At 39.0% G+C, this 27866-nt stretch overlaps 1 protein-coding gene across 1 annotated transcript; it reads left to right on the forward strand.

Annotated features, from left to right (window-relative positions):
• kif5aa (kinesin family member 5A, a) lies at positions 1-27272 on the forward strand. Its single transcript, XM_042492117.1, is given in 30 exon segments — positions 1-683; positions 4777-4864; positions 4946-5019; positions 6031-6135; positions 6339-6387; positions 6539-6594; positions 6781-6802; positions 6805-6867; positions 12214-12338; positions 12468-12572; positions 13271-13419; positions 14247-14395; positions 14556-14734; positions 15077-15145; positions 15891-16097; positions 17087-17233; positions 17397-17585; positions 18192-18309; positions 18487-18548; positions 18916-19025; positions 19225-19326; positions 19651-19711; positions 20016-20087; positions 20595-20699; positions 21404-21620; positions 21775-21949; positions 22231-22310; positions 22574-22613; positions 23305-23369; positions 24334-27272. Coding segments are annotated over 29 exon segments (3105 nt in total). The 5' UTR covers positions 1-554; the 3' UTR covers positions 23363-23369; positions 24334-27272.
• The last annotated feature ends 594 nt before the right edge of the window (positions 27273-27866 follow it).

Genomic DNA, 27866 nt, shown 5'->3' on the forward strand with positions numbered 1-27866 from the left:
AGGGATGCTGATGCTGTGGTGGGTACCACTTTAAAGACACGGATGCAGACCACGCCCTTCCTTTGCTGGCAGATAGAGGGCGCTGTGGCGACCAGAGCAGGCCGATCAGCAGCAGCTTTACCTCACTGCCCTTCCAGCAGCATCTCACCTTCAACCGGCCTGACGCACATCCACCGCCGCACCCGAAAAGACAAAACACACAGGAGAGAAAGACAGCGTCAAATAAACCAAGAAGGGAAACAGAGCAACAGCGTAGTCGGCTATTTTAATGATGTAGGGGATCGTTTTGCGATTTGACATCTAATTTAGCCTGACGCCTCACTGCGACAAGGAAACAACCGTCCAGCTGCGCATAAATAAACTGCATCCTCTCCCAGCTAACGGATAACACCGTGTCCACTGTCCTCAGAGTCCTCTCGACGAAGAAAGAAGGACGCACTGCGCATCGTTTATTTTGACGGTCAGATCAGGCCCCGACCAGGTCCCCTCCAGCCTCAGCAGCATCCCTCCTCTCAGCAGAAAGCAGCATCCTTCCTCCTCCTCCAATCTGCGCAATGGCCGATGTCCCAGCGGAGTGCAACATAAAAGTGCTGTGTCGCTTTCGACCTCTCAACCAGGCGGAGATTTTACGCGGGGACCAGTTTATCCCCAAATTCCAGTCGGATGACACTGTCCTCGTTGGGGTGAGTAAACGGAGGCGCTTTGTTGTGCATGCAGGCCCTTCATCAATAAATCATCAGCTCCACTCATCTGTTTGGGTCGGAAAACGCGATAATCGGTGCAGCAGAGGACATCACACCGCCCCCCCTCCAAAAAAATCTGTCTTTTCTATAACATGACAAAGCACTATTCCATGTTATGTTGTAAAAGTGCGCAAACTGGCCTCTTGCATCAGCTGACTGCGCTGTGGAGTCCATGAATAAAAACATAGCCAACACCTTGTTATCATAGGCCTACTTTATATGGCACTTTTCAAAGAGATGGAGATGCTAACATAAACTATTTTAAACAGTAAGTTTTGGATTTTTCTGTAGGCCTATATCGGCCATCCTGATTCATAACACACATCTAATACCACCCTCAAAGGTATTTAGAAATGAATGTAATTTTCCACACTGACACTGATGGGTTCATTCATTCATTCTGGGTGTTTAACTTCATCAGTCTAAGTAATGCTTAATGCTGCCATGTAACTATTATGGCTTCATTACTCAGCACATACAGACATATATACTGGTATAGAGATGACATCTGGTGATGATCTTTGTCGTAGATGTCGAAGTTTGGAGATTTGGGGGCTGGTGAGCCAGGTGGATGAAAATCTGATGATGGTGCATGTCTGTGTTTACTCTGAAGATTAGTTTATGTTTGTAAGGGCGGATACACCTGCAAAGATTCAGTGTTTTTTAAATAGCTGGACAGCATATGGTTATGATGTAGGGTGAACACAGATTTATTTCAGGACACTAATTTTATTTCTGTAAAAACAAAACAAAAAGTGACTCAAAAAACATTATTTCATTAACAGAAAAAAACTGCTAGAGTAGCCTTATTTCAGTTTCTTTTTTTCTAAATAGAAAATCAAAAATTAATAGAAATAAAATTATTTTGAGAATTTCATGTCGTCATTTTCTGAATCTTTTGGGCCGCAGTTTGCCTTACTCAGCAAAGATTAAAAGAAACAGACTCAGTTCTAGAAAAATCTTGAAACAACTGGACTTCTATTGGAAACATACTGATATATTCCAGCTACATTGGCAGATTTTCTTTTCCTTTTTTGTAAAATAATTAATTTTGGACAAATAAGCTTTGATAAAACAGAGATTTTGCTACATAGATGTTTTTGTTTTTTTTGTTTTTTTATCAGGTTTTGGCCATCCTTATGCGGTTGACATTTACATCTGAAATTCAGGAAAAATATCTTTTCATTTCAGAAATACATCCAGTTTAAATGCCGATTAAAGGAAGAATTGTAATGTAATTTTTTTTTTCAATTAAAAAAAAAAAATTCAAATTATGCCTATATATGTTGCAGGTTATAACTTTTTAGATGTTTTGTACTTGGCCAAGTTTTTCATGTCTGAGAAAGGTTATTAAAACCATAAGTAATGTCCACAAGGACTTTGTTTAATCCTGTGATATTTAACTTTAGGTTTTCTTCTGGCCGATAAATGTGCAAAGGGGGGAATCATATTAAACTTTCTCCAGCGATAACAGAAACATCTCAACCCGGCCTTTCTCTCTCTGTCAGCATGACGATGGGCAATAGAGTCAGAGACTGATCTCTCTAATTGGCCTCAGAGAGGATCAATAATCATCGGGTGAGCTCACGCATCACCAGCTGACCTGCTTTGCTGGTCTCCGGCTCCATCTGTCTTCTGTTAGTCTCTCTCTCTGTCTGCAGCTGCTCCTTTCACTCTCAGCCTTGTCTCTCTGTTGCTCATCTGTCTCCAGTTTTATGTCTCTTTCTGTGCCTCCTCCTCCTCCTCCGTCTCCCCCTTCCCCCCTCACCCTGGGACTGAATGTCTCTCTGGTAAATCACTCTGTCATGGGGGCGGTCTGAAATGAGTCAATTTGTTAATGACATTTAATACGGCTCATGTTCTGGCAGCTCACATCATTGTGTTGCATTTTGTCCTCTGTATCAGATTGGACAGTGACATTCAGGGTTTAGGAGTCTGGCTTCTGCAGCGAGGCTTTGTCAGGCCTGAGTCACTGTGTGTCATGCAAGGTATTTTAGAGTCAGATGCATTTTGGAGGCAAAATTTGATCTAAAAAGAAGTGCATCCCTGTGGATTTAGCTTACAATGACCTTAGAAAATACAGGCAGACATCAATGTGAAACTCAGACATCATCATCTAAAGTGTATTGCAGTTCACGTAACACTTTCTACTAAAATGTTATACGAGTGTGTAGCAGCCTTATCTGCCTGTATTTGTTGACCTACTTCCTTGTAGTGTTTACAAGTGGTAATCTGTATACAACATACTCCTTATTGAAACTCTGTCTGTGAAATTAGAGGGTCTAGAGTCCTGCTCCCTCCTATAAATGCCTTTTCAATCAACATCTATACTAGGAGTCGACAAATGCTGGCCTGGGCGATTATCGGGGCCGATACTTGCATTTTGCCGATTATCTGTATCGGCATTCTATTATAATGATCGCTGATAAAATTAATTAATTAAAAAGTTCAAAGAAAGTGTCAGCATGGGAAAACTTTTACTCTGTAAAACCTCAGTGAGCCGTTTTTAATTATTCTTTTTTAATTAAAATTTTCACTCTACTATATCAAAAAAAGTTGCTGGGAACTTATTTGTTTTATTTTATTTACCCTTTGTTTAGCCAGGTTGGTCCCATTGAGATGAAGAATCTCTTTTCTAAGGGAGACATGGCCAAGACAGTCAGCAGTGAGAACACAAAGTTGCAGACAGAGACACAAAGGAAAACATACATCATATACTTGCTGTGTATGATGTTGAAAATCTGCATATTTATTGTAAATGCATATCGGTTCCAAATATTGGTTATCGGTCCATTAACTACTGATAATCAGTATCTATATCGGCCCTGAAAAAGCAATTATCGGTCAACCCCTAACCTATTCCCTCAGTTTATTGTCTTATATAGCTTTTATTCAATCAGATTTGCTTTTCATTTTTTTTTATTTTGTTGTTGTTTTATAGCTATCTAAGGCTTCACTGGCCAATAAAATTTGTTTTTATTTGTTTTGTATTTCTGCAATAAAAACAAAAATATTGTTTAAATTTTAAAGTCCTGTACTCCAGATAATATTCCTTTATCTTACAGAAAAGCAGGAACATGTTTCTATTTTTTTAAAAAGCTTTCAAAATGAGAAAAGCCACTGAGTCGTAACAGAAGCTCATTAGGACTGACAGACTACACCTGAGGGCCCTAACTGCTAATAACATCTCACTGGATGCCCAGCTACGAGCCCTGTGATGCCTTTCGCAGGACTTTGTCCCCATGTTAGAAATAAAGCCAGTAATGGAAAAGGACATTTTCTTTAGCAACCTTGGTGTGTTATCTGAGGTCACCAGTCCTGGATGAAATATGGCTTCACCTAGCTGGGAGAAAGAAGCACTGCAGAGCTGGCTTTCTCACTCTCTGCTGAGATCAAATTCTTTTGTCGTGTAGTCGCTGCTGGGAAGATGAAAGCAGTGTTGTAGAAACAATCCACAAAATGCAAGCAACAGTAAGAGAGACTGGGGTGATATTGTTTTTCTTTGTTTGTTTTTCATAAGGAGACATTTTTTATGAGCGGATATTAGTTTTGTCACTATAGTAACTTAAAAACAGCCTTGTTTTTAGCTTGAATATGTTTTTAAATTGTATAAAAACATTTCAAAGTGTGTCGGTGAGACATTTGTCAAATTTCATCAGAATTGATGATTTGAAGTTTTCACAACACAAGCAATATGTGTGATGGCTAGCAACATTAATGTGTGTTTTCTACTATGAGAGATGACATTTAAAGGTTAAAAAATGACTCACACACTCTATATGCGTGTATGTCTCATTCGCTCATGGTCAGGCAAACAGAGGATCAATCATGCAGTGGCCACCGCACAGGGCTGACATCATTTCCCAAAGCTCAGACTGATGACCAGCGGCTAGAAAAGACATTTGAAAACATCTAAGATTAAATTCCTCATCTTTGATCTATTCGAGTGTCCTGAGATTAAATTGAAAAAAATCAATTTGGAGATCCTGTCCTCTGTGTTTTTGTTCATTGTTGTTGTTGATGTTCCTCACAGGGGAAGTCCTACGTGTTTGACCGAGTGTTTCCGACCAACACCACCCAAGAGCAGGTGTACAACACCTGCGCCAAGCAGATTGTCAAAGGTATGGATGATTAGTCAAAACATGTCAGATATTTGAAATATATGTGTAGTGGTCTCATCGGCTGTTCTGTTTTTCTCATAGATGTTCTGTGTGGATACAATGGCACTATCTTTGCATATGGACAAACCTCCTCTGGGAAGACTCACACCATGGAGGTACAGTATTCAGAGCAAAGCACATTTCTTTTTTTTCAGTATATATCCAACAAGTAAGTTTCATTTTAATGTCACTCTTACAGAAGTGACTGACCAGTCCCTCTTTTTATGACACTACTCGGTTTATATTGTGTTAAGTCTTCGTGGCTCGACCAGGATAGCAGTTCCTCCTAATCTGCCTTTTACTGTGGTCAGCTTTGATTTGAAGGAGCAGTGTGTAGGATTTTAGCTGCATCTAGCTGTGAGGTTTCAGTGACTGAATACTGCTCGTCCCTGCCCCTCTAAATGTGTAGTAGAAAATTACAGGGGCCACTTTAACCCTGAAAAGTCTTTAAAAACACTAAAAGTCTTTGAAAAACACTAAAGTTTGGAATAATGGACTTTTTAGGCCAGTTAAAGATTTTACGTAGATTATATAACACTTTTCAGGAATTCTAAAGACTTTTTTAGAGATCTGGAAGACTTTTTGTCGATATTATAGACTTTTAGGGAATATTAAAGACTTTTTAGTGATATTAAAGATTTTTGGGGGATTTTAAAGACTTTGGAAATATTAGAGACTTTTCATGGATTTTAAAAACATTTCAGGGTTATTAGGACTTTTCAGGGACATTAAAGACTTTTAAGTGTCATCATAAAAACGTGAAAAGCCCACAAAAGAGTCGGTGTTTGGTTTGTCTGTTTTGGGCTACTGTAAAAACATGGCGGACTCTGTGGGACGAGGACCCGCTCTCCCTATGCAGATATGAAGGGCTTACTCTAAAAAAAACAAAATAAGGGCTTACTCTAAAAAAAACAAAATAATTCCTTCTTTCAGGTGATTATAAACTAATGAAAACATAATTATGAATTTTAAATTCATTTTTTGTCTATAGATCCCCCTAAATTCTATACACTGGACCTATAACAGCCATTCTATGAGAATTTAAAGGCATTGTTGCATGAGGTCTCCATAAAGCTCTGGCCCTGGATAGCTTAACCTTTAATTAACCAGGTTGGTTCATGTTTCAGGGAAAGCTGCATGACCCTCACCAGATGGGTATCATTCCTCGCATCGCTGAGGACATTTTCAACCACATCTTTGCCATGGATGAAAACCTGGAATTCCATATCAAGGTACTTCCTCTGATGAGTGGCATGTGTTTATGTCTTGTGTTATATATTGTTTTGTCTTAATTTTTTCCTTTTTGTATTTTTTTTTGTGTGTCTGCAAAAGTTCAACAAAAAATGTGTATGAATATTAAAGAGTGTTTTTTATGCCCTGATACGTTTCAGCCGGAGCTAAATTTGGTGTCTGATTTTTCTTTCTCCTCCAACAGGTTTCATACTTTGAAATCTACATGGACAAAATCCGTGACCTTCTGGATGGTTAGTGCTAATAGGCTCTTCTTGAAACACCTGCAACAGTGTTTTGATTTGTGAAATAAAACTAAAGTAGCACCCGTATAGCTACTACTGCGTGGCTTTGTCATATTTTGTTCTGAACAACTTAAAAGCACTTCTCTTTTTAATTTTTCAGTGACAAAGACCAACCTGTCTGTCCATGAGGATAAGAACAGGGTGCCGTATGTCAAGGTTTGTGAAAGTGCTCATGTCATCTTTTTAGGTGAAAATGGCCTGGGTGCTCACCAGATCCATGATATTTAGTCTGACTCTTATTCTGTCTCGTGTTTCTTCATTTCCCTTATTTCTGCTCATTGCCTTTCCACTCGTCTTCCATTCTCTCATCTCCTGTTCTCTTGTTTTCTCTCCTTTCCTCAGGGGTGCACTGAGCGTTTTGTCTCCAGCCTGATGAGGTGATGGATGTGATCGATGAGGGAAAATCTAACCGTCATGTTGCTGTGACCAGTGAGTCTTTATCTAAAAATATTGTTATAATATAGGAATGTATGACTATTGCAATTGATGACAAAATTGTTTGTTTTTTAACTAGTGTGTCTATATTTATTTATATATATATATATATATATATATACACATGTATATAATGCAGACAAGACACATTTTTGACACCTTCCATCTTTTTCTCAAAGCTGTAAACACAAACCTCAGTTTTAAAACTACATTCAAAAAACCACTGACTATTCTGGCAAGTTCAAACAGTCACATCAAAACAGTTTTATTTGTGCTAAAATCAAGCATTGTTTTCAGATCACACACACAGCAGTCGAAATAAAACTCCACCGAGCAGTCAGTACACACTAAATCAAAATATAGAAAACAGTGTTCAGAGATGTAGCTCCCACAAAAGGCAGTTTATTATTTTTAAAACTATAAATTAATTTTAAATTTTCAAAAGTACAACTCCGTAACAGTGTCGAAATTGCCTAGCGTACGTGTGGTCTTTCTGTTTTGCCACAGCAGGACCAAGTCAACAATGATAGCCACCAGTAAATATAGGAATCCTTCCACCCTCACATGGCAACTACAGGAAAACAGATGCTGTCAAAGCAGTAATGGAAACATCTGTAAACAGTAAAATTTTACAGTAAAAACTTCCAAAAAGATATTTGCTTACATTTTACATGACATTTGCATTAAGTGAGTCTTCTTGCTTTTGTGCCGTAGTATGACAGCACGAGATCTAGTTTCTCCTCAGTGCGCGCGTAGCGCTCTCAACTTGTTACTGATGCGTGAAGTGACAGCTGAGTTCATGTAGCCTGTTATTGTGTCTTTGTTATGTAATCTTCGTGTTACAGCCTGCTATGATTTTTAAGCTTCATCCATTCTCATAAATAGAAATAATACCCTATCAGATGGAGTTCACTGTCATGTAGTTTGCAGCGATGGGCAGTTATTGTGGGTGTGGAGACATCATCTCAAAAGTCACTTCTATTAACAAACAGAAACGCTTCTCACTCTTTGTTCCTCTAATAAATTGGTTTCTACAGTATTCAGTGAACTGGTAGCAGTATATTTAAGTTGCAAAAAACTTTCATAACATTAGAAAATTAAAGCTTTCTGATTCCTGCACCTTGTTTTGGCCTCAATGCTGCTGAGTCATTCGTCTGTGAGTCCAGTAATAATGTCTTGCTCATGGCTCCAATACTGCGTGCAATATTTTATTACAGTGTAATAAAAACAGCTAAAGGGGAACTAATTACCAGCAAACCCAGTGGGCATACTCCATCAAATCCACAAAAAGACTTGAATAGTGTTAACATTTGTCTTACAGTATCAGTGTGTCAGTGGGATTGCATTTATTTGGTTTAATGTCAAAATTTTGTGTGAGCTATGGTGAAAAAAGCAATACCGCACTGATACTTTTTTTCATTTTTCATTTCTTTAAGAAATTAATTATAGGTTTGAGGACAGGTTTTGTATTGCAGTGGAGGTATTTTTAAAAGGTGAAATTACAGTAAAGAAACTCTTTTGGGAACTACCAGCCCTTACAGGATAATAATTTATTTTTCTGTGGAGGAGTCTTGTGCTGACTCACAGTGCTGAAGTCGACTGAAGAGAAAAAAGTGAGACTGATGAGCTTTGGGATTCAGTGCCGAACAAAAACAGCAGGACTGCCTCACTGTAATAAATCTCAACCTCTGCAGCTCTTATTTCTTCAGTAAATGCATTTCGTGCCCCTGTGCTTAGTGTGTTTGATTGTCCTCAGATCTCACTTTCTGTGACATTTTCAAGAAATCTGTGATCTCATTTTTCCTTTTTCTGCAAAGTTATTGCCTTTGACTTCGCTTTATTGTCGGCTGTTGCAATTCATCTGTGCAGCAGGACTTGACCAGTGTGCATACTCACGAGAGGGTCAGTTTGATTTAGTTGGAGTTGCATCAAATAGCTCACAGTGCTAGAAACGAACAAATTCCGTGAAATAATTTTTCTAAGTTCCTGATTGACTTGTTGAAATGTAATGCTCAGTTCATGCAAATAAAGAAAAGCTGATTGCTACTACACTGATCCAGGAAAGTTCCTGCAAAAAAGAAATGGATTTCTTTCAAAAATCTGAAGAGAAGACAATGAAAATATGGCCCAAAATTAGCATGAAATCAGTAAAAATGAAAGAAAATTACCAGAAAATAAAAAAAAAAAAAATAAAAATTACCTTAAGAAAATGCTAACAAAAAAGAAAGATAAAATTATTTTCTTTTTCTAAAACATCATTTTAAAATCATAATGAAATCATATACATTAAATATCCAATTATATATGATTTATATTTTATGGACATTTCCCTGTTTTTTTTTATTTGTCTAATAACTACCACTAATTTTCAGGTCTTTTTCTGCTCACCTTATACCTTTTTATTTTCAATTCGTGGGACATTTCTTTCCCAGCTGCTCATTGACTCTCTCCCATGTTTTCAAAAGAAATCAAACCAATTTTCTCACGTTTCAAAGGTTTAAATACTTGTGAAAGGTATCTGAAAGCAGCACAATAAAACTGATGCCACTCCAGGTGTTAAAGAGATTAAACAAGAAAATGTCCCCCTCTAAAACAGTATCACATTATTATTATTTTTTTCTTAAACAGCCACACAGCATTTAGTGGAGTAAATTTTAACTGTAGAGTAATCATATAGTATTTATCGGATAGATTTCTGTTATTGTGTCTTATCAGTGGAAAATTCCTGCTTCTCAGTGTGAGTCATTCAAACTTATTTACTGAATAAGTGAATTACTGCAGTCCAGCTTCCTGACTATAATAATCTGATAGTCTGACATGCAAGTAATGAGCCAGAGCGCTCTGACTTAATGCATAAGTCAGAGTGCTACTTAAATTCAAAACCAGGTAACCAGGGCAACACCAGATGGTAAGGGTACAAGTGCCTTTATGGTAATTTAGTGCATTCATTAATGAATGACATAAAATAGTAAAAAATAAAATCAAACAAGAAAATGACCCCCAAAAAGTGCACTGCAGTGCAATTCTGTGAATGAGTATTTATTGATGTTTATGACTAATTAATAATAGAAACCTGTGAACAGCAGAGTTTGAATAAAATGATTTTCTATACAGATTTAAGCAGCTACTCAGCTACAGTGTTTATATGTTGGCTGTGAGATTTCTGCATCGTGTTGCGACTTAAAGGCTCAGATTGCTCGTCTGGTACAGAGTGCTATTAAAGAACATAGGTGGTATAAATCATCCACCCGCTGAGTTGATCTATGAGCAGGCTTTTACTCGACAGGCCAATGAAGTAGTGTCTGACCCAACTCATACTCTTCACACTGAGCTGCAGCCTGCGCTTTGGCAGGAGATACAAAGTCCTTCGGTGCACGCAAAATCACTATGAATATTCATTTCTGCCTGTGTGTTATGACTTTAGATAAACAGCATTAATCTAATGGGTTGTGTAACAGGCATGCATAGATAATATGAGCTGGAGGATTGTGTGGGTGTTGAATTTTATTAGTGTGGGAGATGTTAGAGGCCAAGAAAAGTTTCTTCATTCAACAAACAAACATAAGATGCATATAATTTGTCACAAAATATATGCATCTTATGTTTGTTTGTTTGTTTGTTTGTTTGTTTGTTTGGGTTTTTTTTTTTAAAGAAAATTGTACAAAACTCAAAATAAAAGAGTCGGCTCAGTATACCAAAGATGAGACAAAACATTTAATGATAACACGATAACAATCAAATTTTAGAACAATCTAGCCTTGAAAATCGACCAAATGTAAGCAGCGGCTGTACTTGAGGCTGCCTTCACAAAGAGCAAAGTGTTGTGTGTTTCCCGGCTGCTGCCTGCTGACTCACAGTGCTGCAGAGCGGTGTGCTGATAACAGACTAATGGGGCGACGCTCTGCAGACACTGAGCTGATACCCTCAGATATCATCTGCAGAGAAACCTGAACTTACTTACCGTCTGATGATATTTGATATCTGATATCATTCTGCTGCAGTTATGACCTCTTCAGGTTGACAACAAAAGACCAAATTACTTTAAGTTGATGTGTTAGTAGTTGTAAGTTCTCTAAAACAAGGCTTCACATTTAGTGCTTTTCAAACAAACCAGTCTCAGTCCTCTCAAGCCTTTGTAAGCTGGATCGACATCAGTTTTCTTGTGCTGTGTTCAGATTCCTTTAACAAGCTGTTTAATCCTTCGAAACCCAAGCAAATTGGTTCGATTTCTATAAAAACATGGAGGGAAACGCAGTGAATAACTTAATAAGAAATGTTCCACCTATTGCAAGAATTTAGAAAAAAGTTGACAAGAAAATGACTTTAAAATTGATTTCAAAATGTGGAAAACTTAAAGATTGTACAGAAAATTGTTTAAAAAAACTATGTAACTATATTGTTAACTATATTATTATTATAACCATATATATAAAATTATGTTATTATGTTATGTACAGAATATTATACAGAATTTATATATATATATATACACACACATACAAATTGTTTGTTTGTTTGTTTTTTAATAATTATTATCTTTTAAAAAAACTTTTTTTACCCTTTAATTTTTTTTAGGATTTTTTGTGGTTATTTCCTTTCTTTTTTTTTATTTACTTTTTTTTTTGCTTATCTTTAAGTCGTTTCTTCCTTGTTATTTTTTATTTTATTTTTTGTATGTATTTTATATTTATTTATTTTTTACTAATTTCCTGCTGTTTTTTTGGCCATGTCTTGTACTGTTGCTCTTTGCTTTTTACCCATGTCTTTGAAAGAAGTCAAACCACTTTGCTCTAGTTTTAAAGGACTGAGGCAGAGCAAAAAGTGGACTAACAGGGAAGGGGATTCAGTTCTTTTTATCATCACATTGTCAGTTCATTTTGAGGGCATGTTTCCCTTTTTGGTCTCTGATAGGGCCTCAGTCCTCTTTCTGTTCACACTATAGTTTCTATTTTTTTTACTTAGATTTTTGTGTGTTTAGACATTCTTTCACGAACAAACGACTCTTCGTGCTCCTCCCTGCTAGCCTTAGGCTGCCAGTGGATGTGGTTCAATCTAGGGCTTAAATACAATGGCAAAGAGCAAAGCGAACCTGTGTTCACCATGCAAATGATAAATGAACCTCAATGCGGACTTTGAATGAACACTGCAAAGAGATAAAAGTGAACATTTTTGCAGTCAGCCGTCTTTTTGCCTAAGGCTGCAGTTTGATAAGATCTCATTTTTGAATTATTTATCCCACTGAAAAGGAATTTTAAATACCAGTTTTCATAGCAAGACTGCAGGGAGGCCTCTTTGCCTTTAGTTCCACCCAGCTGTCATGTTGCTTTTGTCTCTGTGCAGACATGAACGAGCACAGCTCTCGCAGCCACAGCATCTTCCTGATCAACATCAAGCAGGAGCATGTGGAGACTGAGCAGAAACTGTGTGGAAAACTGTACCTGGTGGATCTGGCTGGCAGTGAGAAGGTAGGGGAAAACTCTGAAGAAAGATTGTTTAGAGACCAACCACTCCCAATGTGCACCTCAGGCGCTTCAGATTAATGACTTCTGTGCATGATTTCTTACGTTTGACTTCGCTCTCGTCCTTTATTCCAGGTCAGTAAGACCGGAGCTGCAGGAGCCGTCCTGGATGAGGCTAAAAACATCAACAAGTCTCTCTCTGCTCTTGGAAATGTCATCTCTGCACTGGCCGAGGGCACGGTGAGCTATTTCCACCGCACCTCCCTCTATTTGTATAGACAAGAGAGGAACAATTGAGATTGTGTGCCTCAAGATTTGCATTTAAATGATGAAATGATGAAATGAAATTTGGATCTGGAGAAGTAGTAGAATTGGGGGATTTTAAATAGATTAAATAGATTAATACGTAATTATCTAGTCATTATCTGTATAACTGGAGGTGTCCTGTTTACCTTCAGGTTCAGATACAGCAGCAAATAAACTTTCTCTTTCATTTCTAACACTATTGCACAGTAACTATGAGTCTCTTCCATCAGCTTATTCGTTGAATGCATCCCGCCCAGTGCCTGCACCCTTCTCTCCTCTTCGCCAGCTCAGCAGGTTTTGCCATCAAAAGCCAAAACCGTCCCTGCCAATTACAAGATTAGCTGGATGCGGCAAAATCGATCTGGCACTTTTGACAGAAGTTTTGTGGTTTGTTAGAATCCAAAAAAAGAGAAATCAAGAGAAATGGGAAAGTGTACATTTTTGCAGAGTAGAATCTGCTGATGAGTCACTGCTGCAGTGCATAATCAGGAAGAAAATGAAACACAAATTGCCCAATGATCTTTATCTTTTTTCCCTCATTTCTTTTCTTCTCCTTTCTCACTGTATCTTACTTCTCTCTGCTTCATCTCTCATCATCTTCTCTGCTCTCTTCTACGCTCCCCTCTCTGCAGAAATCTCACGTGCCCTACCGTGACAGCAAAATGACCCGCATCCTGCAGGACTCCCTGGGTGGAAACTGCCGCACCACCATGTTCATCTGCTGCTCTCCCTCCAGCTACAACGATGCCGAGACCAAGTCGACGCTGATGTTTGGACAACGGTAGATACTTTTGTGGAAAAAGTCAATGCGACTTTGGGAAGATATAATATTTTTTAAAAGATGTTCACTTTGACACAGAGCAGGAAAACCAACAAATATGTATTCTCAGATTTCACACATGCTGCCACATTTTTAGCAGGGAAAAACTGATTGTAATTACCTCTCAAAAGCAGGATGCTGACCTATTTTGGGACTGACCTACTAAAATCCTAGCATGGCAGAGGTAGATGCTAAAGTACATCACACAGTTTTAACTGTAAAAGTACTTTTATCCTTGAGGACAAGCCGGGGAGAAGTTACTCTCTTTTTGAGTGAAACCGAATCAGCTCTGATTTTTGGGCATTTTATCTTTGAATATAGTCAGTGCAAATTTAGAAATAAATTGTAGTGTAAAGTTAAGCATGAGGATCAAACTCAGTTAAAAAAGTTTCACATACTGTTACATAATACAAAAATATTTTTCAGAAAGGACCCACACTGATCATATTTACTCATAAAAGGAAAGCAATGATCTATTTTCTCCTGAAATCCAAAGATAGCAGATGCAGACGTTAACTGACACTGCCCACTTCACTATATTGCACTTACATTTGAGGAAATTATGTTCCTTTTATCAGAGAGATATTAATCTCTTTCTAAGTCAGAAGGCTCAAGAAAGGTCTCAAGAATCAAAACCTACTTCAAAAGCACCTGATATTATTATTGGATCTGGGCAAATTATCCAGTAGAACTGTCAATTAAATACTGATAATCAATTCTTCCTTTAAGTGCTATAAAAATCTGATTTTTTCCCCCTTTTCTCGTATTTTTTTCTCCTCCTGCCACAGTGCCAAGACCATCAGGAACACTGCCTCCATCAACCTGGAGCTGACGGCGGAGCAGTGGAAGAGGAAGTACGAGAAGGAGAAGGAGAAGAACAAGACTCTGAAGGAAACCGTCCAGAAGCTGGAGCTTGAGCTCAACCGCTGGAGAAATGGTGAGATACATTCGCCTTTTTTTTGATCCATTGAATTCCAGCTGAAGCCTCATTTCAGCTGCATAAGGTAAATTCTTCCATGCTGGCATTATAAACAAAGCTGCCTTACTGTCATGTGTTTGTTTCTCTGTCCTCTTTGTCCCTTCATCCCTCCCCTCAGGAGAGGACGTCCCTGAGACCGAGCAGACCACAGCGGACATAGTGACCCGCTATGAGACTGTGGAAGAGCGTCCCATTTTGGACAATGACACCTCCTCCATTGTGGTTCGCATTTCTGAGGAGGAGCGGCAGAAGTACGAGGAGGAGATCCGCAAACTCTACAAGCAGCTGGATGACAAGGTCCAAACACAGAAAGAGAAACAAACTGCTAACAACACACACATTTTGCCTGCTCATCAGTGAACATGCTCACTTCAGCTCTACTATGTACTTTGATTTCACCTCTATAGTTATTTCTATAATCAAAGATTAAGTCTTAAAGAATATTTTGGTGTCTTTCCCACTAATGTGCAACATGCTACAGGCTGAAGTGTAATTATGGATTTATAAACATAAAACAATTATGGACAAAGCTGATGAAAGCTTGTAGGATTTTGGTGCCACATTTATTCAAACACACATGAAAGTGACTATGTGGATGGTAGTGAGGTTGTTATTTATTTTAATTTCATGTTCTTGCAGGATGATGAGATCAACCTGCAGTGCCAGTTGGTGGAGAAACTGAAGCAGCAGATGCTGGACCAGGATGAGGTCAGTATATACAAACTCACACGATCAAATACACACAGTATGCACAATTCAGAGGGGACCTATTATGCTCATTTTCATTTTCATACTTGTATTTAACGTGTTAAAACCTGGATTAACATCAGTTTTGTTGTGCTGCATTAGAATGCCTTTCATGGGCATTTAAACCTTTGAAACCAGAGGAAACCTGTTTTGATTTCTTTAAAAACAAGAAAAAAAGACAATGAACAAGACATTGGTGTAAGATGAAAAGGAAATAACCTATAATGTATTTTTTAAGGGGGAGAGTGAAAATTATCAGAAAATAATAAGAGAATAATCCAGTAATAGTCCAGTAACTACATTTATGGCTGTGACAATAATATATTTAATATTATGGTATGGAATACATATATGTATGTATTTTTGATTTTTGGCACTTTTTCAGGTCATTACCTTGTTTCTTTTTTATTTGTACTTTTTCTTTATTGCAAATTTTCAGGTAATTTCCTTGTAACACCTTACTTTTTCCTTTTTTTCCCCCTTTTTTTTTTATCTTTGCACCTGTATTCAACCCACAGTCTGAAATGCTCAGTTTACTGCCTTTGTCTTTATAGGTCCCCCTTTAAACTTAAAATCAAGCTCCAGCTTTCAAACAGCCCTTAAATAAATTAGGAATGGACAAATGTTGTCACTTTGAAGAAAGTGTCTGAACTGAAGGTCCTCATCTATCTCCCTCGTTCTCTTTTCTTTCTATCTGTCCCTCTAGCTTTTGGCCTCATCAAAAGGTGATGGGGACAAGGTCCAGGCTGAACTCGGCAGGCTTCAGGTGGAGAGTGACTGTGCCAAGGCTGAGGTGAAGGAGGTGCTGCAAGCTCTGGAGGAGCTGGCCATCAACTACGACCAGAAGAGCCAGGAGGTGGAGGAAAAAGGCCTGCAGAACCAGCTGCTGGCTGACCAGCTGTCCCAGAAAATGGTAGGTTTTAAGAGGAACAGTGTCGCTGTGAAATTGACAGGAGGACAGCTAAAATCAGAGACAGGAGGTGCAACAGAAGGACGCTTGCCTGTTTGCTGCACTAAAGAGACAAGCACCTGCTGTAGCATTATGGCTTACCCTATAGCCTCTGCCAGGGACGTTTTCAATCTGGTTACATTTATTTTGGTACATAAAAATTGGGATGACTGAAAAAACCCTGCATTTTTGTGATGCAATAGTGTTTTCTCATGGTTTGTTGTGAATTTCGTCTCCATGTGGCCCAACTGCTACCTTAGCATTGTGTAATTAGATTTAAAGGACCTAAAGCAGGCGCAAGCATCCTGATCTTTATTAAAGTCCATATTAATCCACTGGCCATTTGGCTGACTCAGATTAAATCTTGCACAATTCGTCCTTGTTGAAAGCCCTAATAACCGTGGACAGGTTTTAGATATCCTCCAAAAAATATTGCCGTCATCACATAGTCAGTGTAAAAAAAAGCGTGAAACTGCAACAATGCTCCTAATTTTTGGCAATTTTTATAGAAAACCTTTGAAAAAATGAGCAATTTTCTTGACTTTTTATAGGCATGTTTCTTTAAACCATTATAATGATTTTTTCTTTTAGATATTTGGGTGATTTTTGTAGAAACCTTACAAATGTACAAATTTTTTTGTCTGTTTTTTTTTATAAACAGTTTTAACATTACGCATTTTCTTCAGAAACAGAAATAGTTTTTCAACGATTGTTGAACATATCTTGTGGGCTGTGGAAATTGTTTGAATAGAGTTTGAATCTTATATGTTTGAAAAATGCTGGGAAAGTGGGGCAAGAAAAACACCCATTATTTTGGGTCCTTGAAAGTTACAGAAAAGTTTTGAGATTTTGTAGGTAAAACATTTCTTAACATTTCTTTGTTTTTTTTCTGTAGGAACAATGGTTTTGCTTCACTGCTTTTTTTCTGCCCCTCTCTTTTGTCTCTGTAACAGGCCAGTCTCATGGAGCTGGAGGCAGAACTGTCTCGTATGCAGGAAGTGAGCGGGCAGCAGAGGAAACGCATTGCTGACGTCCTCAATGGTCTGATGAGGGACCTCAGCGAGTTCAGCACCATTGTGGGCAACGGGGAGATCAAGCTGGTGAGTTGGATTTAAGTGTAAAAAGAGGTCAAACTGCACACAAGCCTATACTGTAGGTACACTGAACTACATTTAATAGAGTCCGTGTTTTATTTAGTTTCCTGTGTGCCTGACTGGTGGAGAAACACTGGAAAAGAAAATAATTTTTCCCTTCAATTCCCAGCCAGTGGAGATTAGCGGTGCAATCGAGGAGGAGTTCACTGTGGCTCGCCTCTATATCAGTAAGATCAAGTCGGAGGTAAAGAGCATGGTGAAGCGCTGCCGCCAGCTGGAGAACATGCAGCTGGAGTGCCACCGCAAGATGGAGGAGACCGGGAAGGAGCTCTCCTCCTGCCAGCTCCTCATCTCTCAGGTGAGGGCCAGAGAGAGAGGGACAGGATGAGAGGGGAGGAGGTGGGATTGATCAAAGCCTGCGTGAATTAGGGCTGCTTGATTAAGGCCAAAATCATAATTACAAATTATTTTGGTTATTGTTGACATCACAATTTTTTTAACTGTGTATTTTCTTGAACTTTAAACATATATAAACTGAAACATGGATAAAAAACTTAATGTGAAAATGAGATAAGTGAGTAAAATAAAATATAACATAGAGCTATAAACACAGGGCAAAAGGAGAGGGCAGGACCCCACGCTGTTGGCAGCCGTAGACTGTGATTACTCTGAGCAGCATGCATGGGAATGAATTACTATATATTTATTTCTTTTACGCTTTTTACGCAAAGGGGTGCGCTGGATTCTCAGCAGAAGTGAAGCGAGAGCATCATTGTGAAATGGAATTGGGCACAATAACTGTTTTTCTCGATTATCTTGTTTGCATAATCATTGGACATAAAAATCGTAATTGTAAATAAAATTCAATTAATTGCCCCAGCCCTAGCATGAATGAATCATTATTTGTAATTTGTAATTTCTGTTTTTTTTTAACATTTGCATGTGGGTGTTTATGTTTGTGCAGCATGAAGCTAAGATCCGCTCTCTGACTGAGTACATGCAGAGCGTGGAGCAGAAGAAGAGGCTGCTGGAGGAGAGCCACGACTCCCTGAGCGAGGAGCTGGCCAAGCTGCAAGACCAGGGTAACATGCACACCACACGTGAATACATACACAAAAAAAACTTTTGCAACACAGTAACAAAATGAATGTGCAAACAAAATGAAACGGGGGATTGTTTTTCATTAATTCATTTGACTGATGATGTTATTAGGTTGTTGCTCTGTGGTGAATGCTTTCTTTTTTCTGTTCTTCTACCAGATAACTCCCTGCTGGAGGAGAAGGATGGAGAGAAGGGTGAGACTGAGGATGGAAATGTGAAGGTAAGAAACGTTGTAAGCCGTTTTTCTTTTTTTTGTAGGCTTGAAAGCAGTGTTAAATCAGAGTAAACTGATTAAAACTGATTGAAATTCTGACACAGGCATCCTCTCACTCCAGAATAGGAAACAGTGCTTATTGCTCAGATCTGCCATTTCATACCATGTCATACTGATAAATCCCCCCTGTACAATGCTGCACCACAGTACTGGCCCCTCATATCGTCTCTGTTGCACAGAGGGCCCCTCACACTCTCTAGATTCACAGAGTAATCTCAAACAGATTGTGAGGCTTTGTATTAAATTTATTGTCTATTTTTCTTCTACTGCAGCCAGCACCTTTTGAAACACGTCATGCTCTTTTTATTTCCAGAAGGTTCCTCGTCAGCAGGGGGAGTCTCACCGCGGCCTCCATCACAAGCAGCTGGCTCGCCTGCGGGATGAGATCAATGAGAAGCAGAGGATCATTGATGAGCTCACTGAGTACGTCACCAAATTAATATGTTCTTTCTCCTTACACAAAGATACTATATATTTTCTTGTTATTAATTATTGTATGTTTTATCTTTTCATACTGCATACACAAATGTTTACTATTATCTGTGAAATAAATTTTCTTTTAGAATCTAATCCCTTTCTCTTTTTCCTCCTAAACACGTGTGCCATTGTTGCACGCCTAAAGTCGTAACTCCAAGCTGGAGCTGGAGCTGGCTCAGGTCCGCGCTGACTTTGAACGCCTGAAGAGTCAGGACAGCACCAAGAGCGAGCGCCTGGAGGAGCTGTCGTAAGTGCTGCAGAGGTCCACGTTCTCACACTTGACCACTCAGTGAGGTCGAAAACAAAGGCCCGAGTGTAGAGTACTTTATGTTTGGGATGAGTCAGGACACAGTGGACGATATCTAGGGGCATTTTTTATAATTATCTCAATCAATGATATGAAAACATTTCAGTCTAGAATTGAATCAGGCCACACCTCCTTCTCTTAAATTCCAGCAGAGGGCACTCAAAGCAACACATATAGTCAATGTGACAGTGTCCTGATGCACACAGAAATATTATCTTATTTGTAGTGATGGTTTTACTGCTTTTTTGTTGTTGTTTTATTCAGATTCCTGCACGAGCGCCACGAGCAGACTAAACAGGACTTGAAGGGTCTGGAGGAGACCGTCGTGAGTAAAATATGCACCACTATTTGTCCACCTCTGTCTCTGCTGAAACATTGTCCACATTTATTTATTTATATATTTATTTATTAATCTTTCTCCAATTATTTACTTTCTGGGGGTCCGAGGTGGGTGGGGAATGTGTGTTTGAATGTTTGTGGGCCTGAAAAACCTATATATTAATGTTTTTTTAAAAAAAAGAATAGAATATTGTGCTACATCAGTCTCCTCCTCTCTTCTGTACAACTTCTCTCTCACATCATATTGTCCACACTCGTCTTCCTCACCTCATCTCCATCTGTCTCTCCAGGCCCGCGAACTCCAGACCCTCCACAACCTGCGCAAGCTGTTCGTTCAAGACCTCACGTCGCGGGTTAAAAAAGTAAGCAGCTCAAAGATGACAAGAGGAGGCAGTGACTCAGGAAATGTTTTTTTAAATCATTTTAGTGGGTTTTAAGGAATGTGCGACCTGAATACTGATAAACCTCAGAAGGAAGTGCATTCCAGCCCTCTAATCCCCTCGACTGTCTGAAATTGTGACACAAGTAATTCACATTTTGTCTAGACTAGTGGATTAAAGATCCAACAGAAAGGTCTTTCAATGAGTTAATATGTAACCATAGACCTGGATGAATAACTGTTCTGATTTTCTTCATAAAGTGTCCTCGTCTGGCACATTTTACTTTGTGTTGATAACTAATCAGGTGGAAGGTTTTGTTCCACAGTGGCTCAATAGTGAGTTTAAAGGTCATTGGTATTTAATATGCTCTCTGTCAGCCCCCGCTGGGTGTTACAGTCATCTTCTACCAAGACATAACAGCAAACACCTTTTTTTTGCCCTTGATTTCTTTTTATTTGTCATCTCCGTCTTCCGTCTTCCTCTCTGCAGAGTTCCGAAATGGAACCTGATGATAGCGGGGGGTCTTGCACCCAGAAGCAGAAGATTTCCTTTCTTGAGAATAACCTGGACCAACTTACAAAGGTTCACAAACAGGTGAGAAATACACAACCAGGATGAGAAGAACTGAAACTTTCAGTAACGTAAACCTGTGGTTCTCAACCAGGGGTGTGTGAGGAAGTTTGAGGGGGTCCCCAGAGAATTAGGGAATAGTTTATTTTTTACTATTTACTTTCACTATTTACAGAAATCTAGTATAAATGATATCAAACAATTATAACAACCAAAATCTTTTCAGATGGAAAAGAGCAAAGTCTTGTATCAGTTTAGGGGTCCTTGACACAAAAAAGGCCACTGATGTAAACACAGTGTGCAGTTTGGATCATAGTAGAGCAGAAGATGGTGTCATTCTGATATTTTCTTGCCAAGAGATCCAGAAGTTTTTAGTGGGTGCATAACAGAATATAAATATTTATTATCATTTTGAACACACTTAAAGTAAAGTAATATGATTTGTTCAAAACTCACAAATGATTTGTAATGAGCTTATTGTGCTCTCTAACCTAAATGTCCAAATGCCTTTTTCTTCGTGACTGGTCAGATCGCTGCATGGATCATGACTAACTAAATTAGCCTATATTGCATTTCTTTTTTTGTGTGTGAGTGTATTTGTACTTCTTGGAGTATTTTTTAAAGAAGACTGTAATTAGCTCCTTAGACTTTAATTGACATACTTGGCTGTATATTTTTAATCCTTGTACTTTTCTCACAATGTACTTTTCTCACACTGACCCCTCCAGCTGGTACGTGACAATGCAGATCTGCGTTGTGAGCTTCCAAAGTTGGAGAAACGGCTTCGGTCTACTGCTGAGAGAGTTAAGGCCCTGGAGACTGCACTGAGGGATGCCAAGGAGGGCGCAATGATGGACCGCCGCCGCTACCAGCAGGAGGTGGACCGCATCAAAGATGCCATGAGGGCAAAGAACGCCCTGAGGCGCCCCCATGCAGCACAGATTGGTACTTAACAGAAGCTCGATCTTTTGATTTATCTTTTATTTGTGTTATTTCCTGGAAATTGGTATTTTCTTCAGTGTTTGTTTTTTAACCTTTTTGCCGTAATACAGTTTATTATAGTTGTACTGTGATTCACATTACTTTATCATCCTGACAGCCAAGCCAGTGAGACCGAAGCAGCTGACCGTCTGCTCTCCCACCAACCCGTTCTACACTTACATCCGTGCCACTGAACACGCCAACACCTACAGCAACGCCCTCTTCCAGGGTAACGTGACACAGCCGAAAGCCGCCAGCGTCAACTGCAACCCCAACTCTGTCCAGAGCAACACGTGAGTTTAAATCCTTCCTTCCAGCATTTCTAGCCACAGATTGCATGGTTTGAAGGCAGGTCTGTGACAGATGTGTTTTGACCACATGGCCACTGTATTCAAACAACCGAGCATCTCTTTGACTTTAAGTATTGCTTTAACAATGTGTTCCTTTTCACCCTACCCAACTTTTAAATTTTCTAATGACTGGATCAGACAGGTCTCCTTCCCTCGCAACGTTTCATATTGCGCTTGTGTTTGACTGTCTTTGTTTTCTGTTTCCTCTGTGGTGTTTCACACAGAGTTTCCACAGCGTTGGGCTACAGAGCAGGCAGATATAATGGAGACATACTGGAGTCCTTCCCACTCAACATTGACAATGGTATGTGTGACAGCACACACACACATACCTGTATTCACACTAATGTTCACATACGTATACACGTGTGCATGTTTATATTTGGCATCAAATCAGTTTTAAACACAAGAATACTGATAGTTATATGTCAAGCGTGTAAGATATTTACTGTGTTCTATATAAAGTATTTGTTATATCATAGTATCAATTTATTAATTTATGATAAGTTACTATTGAGTGTGCTCCTATCAATCAAAAAAATGAAACTATTGTTTTGTTTCCGACAGGTAACAGCATCAGCGAAACGAGAGACATCAATGACAACAGGTGAGGATGTCAGTTACAGTTATTTTACGGTAAAACAACAAAAAACAGAAAAACTGAATTGTTTCTGGTCACTTAAACTAACTTAAGACTAGATTTGAATTAATCAGTTCTTGTCATTTTGTTATCAATTTACTTTTACTCAGTCAATTTACTCAGTTTAGCCCCTACACTTCCTGTTGCTGTTATTAAAGGGACGGTTTGAAATAAATACTTTTCCTTTTACGTGTAGCGCTGTTTATCAGTCTAGATTGTTTTGGTGCCAGTTGTCAAATGTTGAAGATATTAGCCAAAGGGATGTCTGCCTTCTCTCCAATATAATGAAAGTAATAGCATTCAGCTTGTGGTACTCAAAGCGACAAAAAAACAAACAATTTTTTTTAGAAAAAGCAGCATAATGGTGCCAAGTAAGTTAGCTGTAAATGCACTTTACCTTCTGTGCGCTGATGCGGTTGGCAGGTGTAGCTCAGTATGTCTTTGGCTGATATCTGCAACACTCAGCAGCTCACACCAAAACACTCTAAATCAATAAAAGGCGCTATAGGTAAAAGGGGAAAAAGTGTCTTTTTGATTTTGGGGTTAACCGTTCCTTTAAACACAGTGTTCAATATGATTATGATATCGTTCCAGTTGGTCATGTACTGAGTGTTGTAGTTGTATTCTGAATTAACAGAAGTGATGTTCACTGTGGCAGCGAGGTGGATGATTCAAACAGGCACTACATCATTCAGCAAGAGACCGCTGCAAGTTAATACCATGGTAACCAACAAAGAACACACACACACACACACACACACACACATTTAAATTCTGCTTTGTAAATGCAGTTGCTTGGACCATACAAATGGTTTTGCACACTAAATTAGCGATTCATTTCTCATGATGGGTGGGGACGTGGAAGATGGAGTATAGCCAGCTTGGTTCGAGCCACTTTGTTACCCATTTACAGAGCCAGGGCTTTGTATGAACACCAGATTTTGTTCTGTGCACACACAGAGCAGACAGCCAGTGGACTCCAGGAGATATTAGCAGAATTTGCCAAAAAGTGTATTGGGTCAGAAATGCAAACTGCACCTTTAACTAGAGATCATCTGCATTTTTATTTACTTGATAACATTTTAGATGGATTTCTTTCGTTCTGTTTGTTTTGTCAAGTTATGAAAATCTACTCACAACTTACAGAAATAAAATCATAAGGCAGAAATACATGATCACCGTGATGGGGTGGGGGGGGGGTTGTCAGGCAAGAGAAAGAAAAATGTGTTGAAATTATATCTAAAGCATTTTTGATTTAAGTCATTAAAACAAACAAAACCATTGCTTTGGTCCTTAACCCTTTGAAACCTTGATTGAAACAGTTTTCTTGTGCTGGTCTCAGATGCCTTTGCAGGCTGTAAAGCTGTTTAACTCTTTAAAAATTGAGCAAATTGGTCTTTTGAAAACATGGAGAAAAGAGGCAACATGGCTAGAAATGTCCCACAAATTGAAATTTTACCCAAACATTTATTTTACAAAGAAAGGGGGATTATTAGAAAATATTACAAAAAGGGGAAAATGTCCGGAAAACTATATTTATAATTATGATAATTTTATATTTAAAATAATGTTACAGAAAACTAAATACAGTAATAAAATATACAGTACATATATATAATGTAATAGAACTTTTAACAGATTTCTGTGTTTCTGCAAATGATAACTCCTTTTTATATTCTCTTTTCAGATGATGACCAAACACTGTACCCGTCCAGAAACCCTCCCCTCCCATCTGCATGCAGCCTGTCTCCCCGTCCCTCCACTGCATCACTGATGAAGATGATGATCTGTAGCCCTGTAGTCTTCAAATAGATGAAGCCCCTCCTGCTCCTAAGGTGACCACTCTCACCCTCAGGTTTGGGGTCCAGCCTCTTTTAATTCAGTCAGCTCAGGAAGTAAATTAAATCACAATTCGTTTTTTATTTAATACAGAACTTCGGCTTTAGCAGTTTATCGATCACTCGGCCAATCAATTTGTCGCCAGATATCACTGATGCTGAAACCTCCTGAGGTGGCTGAACTGAAACGGGGCTGCCTCCGTCCCTGACGACTTAGTACACACATGTTGTAAATAATAGTGCTGTATACTCCAGTAGAGGTTTTTGACCAGCAACTGTTTGTGTGAACACACAGCCTCCACCGTCCCCAGCACACATCTTCTAAAGGGCATCATGTGGATGACATACTGTAGGCAGACATGACCTTTTTCTCTGTCGTAAATAAGAGTATAGTGTGTAACGCCAGCTTGTAACAGAAGACCCACACTCTGCATGCATGTCGCTTAGCGGGTTAGCTTTCAAATCTTTGCATGTGTCCTGATTCCAGTCAGGAGTTGGTATGCTGCGAGGGAAGCGTCTGATCGACTTCGACAGATGTCACAAAGAGAGAGAGAGCTGGTTTCCTGAAATCCTGATCATGGTGTCAGTGATTTAGATTTTCTATTTTAGAGTAAAACTGGGCTGTTGTGGCTTAAACACACCACAAATCTTGGTCTAGTTTTAATTCAACAGAAGTGAACATAAGTTGCAACATGCGTCAGGGAAACCCAGTCGTGACTCGCCGTCTGTGTTGAGGAAACCTTTTGTAATCGCTTTGATACCGTGATGTCGCAGACGCCATTGTACATTTCAGGTGATGCCGCTCACATCCATTAAATGTGGCTCCCTTTCCCGCATTGCACCCGCACTTTGTGAGTCTTCATAACGAGCCTTAACAAGAGCTGACTCCTCGTGATTGAACTAACACGCTGTCATGTGCATACATTTGTAATTACTACCTCTACAGCTACTCATTATATGATTATTACAGTATAGCAACATACTTTCAAACAATGAATAAGAGCTGATCTTAGAGTTTCTAGAGAAAGTTGCAACTTTAGTACACTAATAGCTGTCAGTAGATTTAAATGCTCTTACAGGAGCAGTAGTGAAGTTCTGCTGAAGTTCATTCAGACGCAGATTCCTCCTTCATCTTAAAACAGGATCAGAGCTAATTTGCAAAGATGTTTTACTGCAGCAGAAGACCAGAAAGTTTGGGTTCACCACATCAGGGCAGGTCAGCCAGTGTTACAGTGTACTACATTATATTAAAATACTTTCCTAAACTTTGTGGTGCTTGACAGATTTTCCTGTTTGGTACCTAAAAAGTCACAAATTATTGGTCTCATCATGTAAAGTACCACTATTTACTTACATCAGATCAGGAGTGAACTAACATCCTAAACCCGTTTAAGGTTATTTGGAAGTTATTCAGTGATTCAGTGCTTTTTTAACAGAGCCATTTGAAGTCTGATGATTAGGGAGTTTCTGCAAATGAGTCCCCAGCTGAGCAGCCACCAGTCTGGGATGGACACACTCTTTCGACAGAAGCTCTTGTTATTGTTATTGTTATTGTCATAAAGGTGTGCTGCTGTTCTTCTGTTAGAAATCCTGACCAGCCAATCAGGATAGAAGAAAGCAGCGTGTCTCTGGTGGGCGACAAAGATGCGGATGTGTTTGAACTAAGCTGAGTCACTGAATTAAAGTCGCTTGTAAACATGCGTAACAACCAAACAACTTTCCTTTTATATTAAAAAATATCTCTCTATGTAAAGTTCAGTGTATTTCATGGCATGACTGCACATGTTCTGTGTGTAAATTAGCCCAAACAGTACCCAGGTATGTAAGGTGGAGGTCGTCTGATCCTTAACAGCCTCATTCATGACATCACCGCTCTGTCTCGTGCTCTAACTGGCATTAACAACATCTCAGGGCTTCACATTCACAACCACAGCCACCGTCTTCCTCATAGACTTAAAACCATACGAGTGCAGACAAACAATCAGTTCAGTGTGTTCTTCGAGGCTCAGCAGAGGAACAGGATGATAAATCTACAGAAAAAACATCATTTTATACATTGTGTATTATATCTCCATTCTAGCACATGACACCCAAAACTGAAAAAAAAATCCCTCTGGTCAGACCCTACTGTACGTGTCCAAGCAAACCCTCTACTTGACATCTTGTTTTGAGTATAATAAATGAATCTGAAGGAGGGGGGAATGTGTACTATATTGTCACCTGCTGTTCCACTGTCTGATTTCAACATATCTAAAATACATGTGCTATATATTGTTAATCTTGTAAGTAAAATAGCGTGCCATGTTGAAATAGTAACATGCAAAAGAGAGGTACACGCTAACTTTGTTCAGAGAAATGTTTGTTTTATTTATTTCTGTATGCCTATACTGTAGCGTCGACATGATTATGTGAAGAATCACAGTTCTGTATATATAGACTCATCACTATGCTGTAATGTATGTGAACCATTGTGTTGTAGTAAAAAGTTCAATAAACTTGTAGAAAGGAGTTTGCTGTAGGAACTAGTTTGGGTTGAAAGGACATCGGCCAACAGGGGCAACCGTGCTGCAAAAAGAAAAAACACAAGCAAATTAAGAAAACATCCTAATAAAGATTAAGACACATGCAGTATTTGGAGAACGCGCGGCAAATCCCACAACACAACTGGAGTATTTCCACTTACGTCAGTGGCTTTTTTATATAGTCTATGGTTACTGGAGTCTGCTCTCTGTCATTGGTGTTGGAAAATTAGCTAAAATGTAAGTGTTTTTAATGCAGTCAAGCCAGCCTCCACTACAAAAAAGACGGTTTGATGAACCGCTGCTCGTCTAAGAGCTGACTTCAAAATAAAAGTTTCATTCTGCTGAATCACATTCATTCAGTGAGTCAGTCTGACATATATCAATGACTAAATAAAGAGGAGATAAGGCTTGCAGAATTGGCGACTTCTTTTAAATCACCTCTTAAAGCCCGTTTAAATATACTTGCTTTTATGTGATGTCATCTTTTAATTTGTCTTTTGATCTGTCTTTTAATTTATCCTTTAACTTATCTTTTTATTCTGTCTTGACCCTGTTGCCCCTGTCATACATTTGAGTAGAAAAAAGCTCACTGTCCCACACTGCCTGTGGCTCCATCTAGTGGATGGAAAAATTGCATTGATACAGATTTAGTTGAATAAATAGCCACTTGACTACTCCAGTGTATCTGCCCTAGGAAGAAACAGTTGCCTTTAACTTGACCTACAGGTGGAGTAAAAGTATACAGAGGGACTGCCCCCCCCCCCCCCCCCCCCCCCCCCCATACACACAGCATATACTTTAAAGAGTTTTTCAGCCATGTTTTGATTGTAAAAGACACAAATTCATCCATCCATCTTGAC

The sequence above is a fragment of the Plectropomus leopardus genome, chromosome 8 (genome assembly GCF_008729295.1).
Source record: "Plectropomus leopardus isolate mb chromosome 8, YSFRI_Pleo_2.0, whole genome shotgun sequence".
In the NCBI taxonomy this organism is placed as follows: domain Eukaryota; kingdom Metazoa; phylum Chordata; class Actinopteri; order Perciformes; family Serranidae; genus Plectropomus; species Plectropomus leopardus.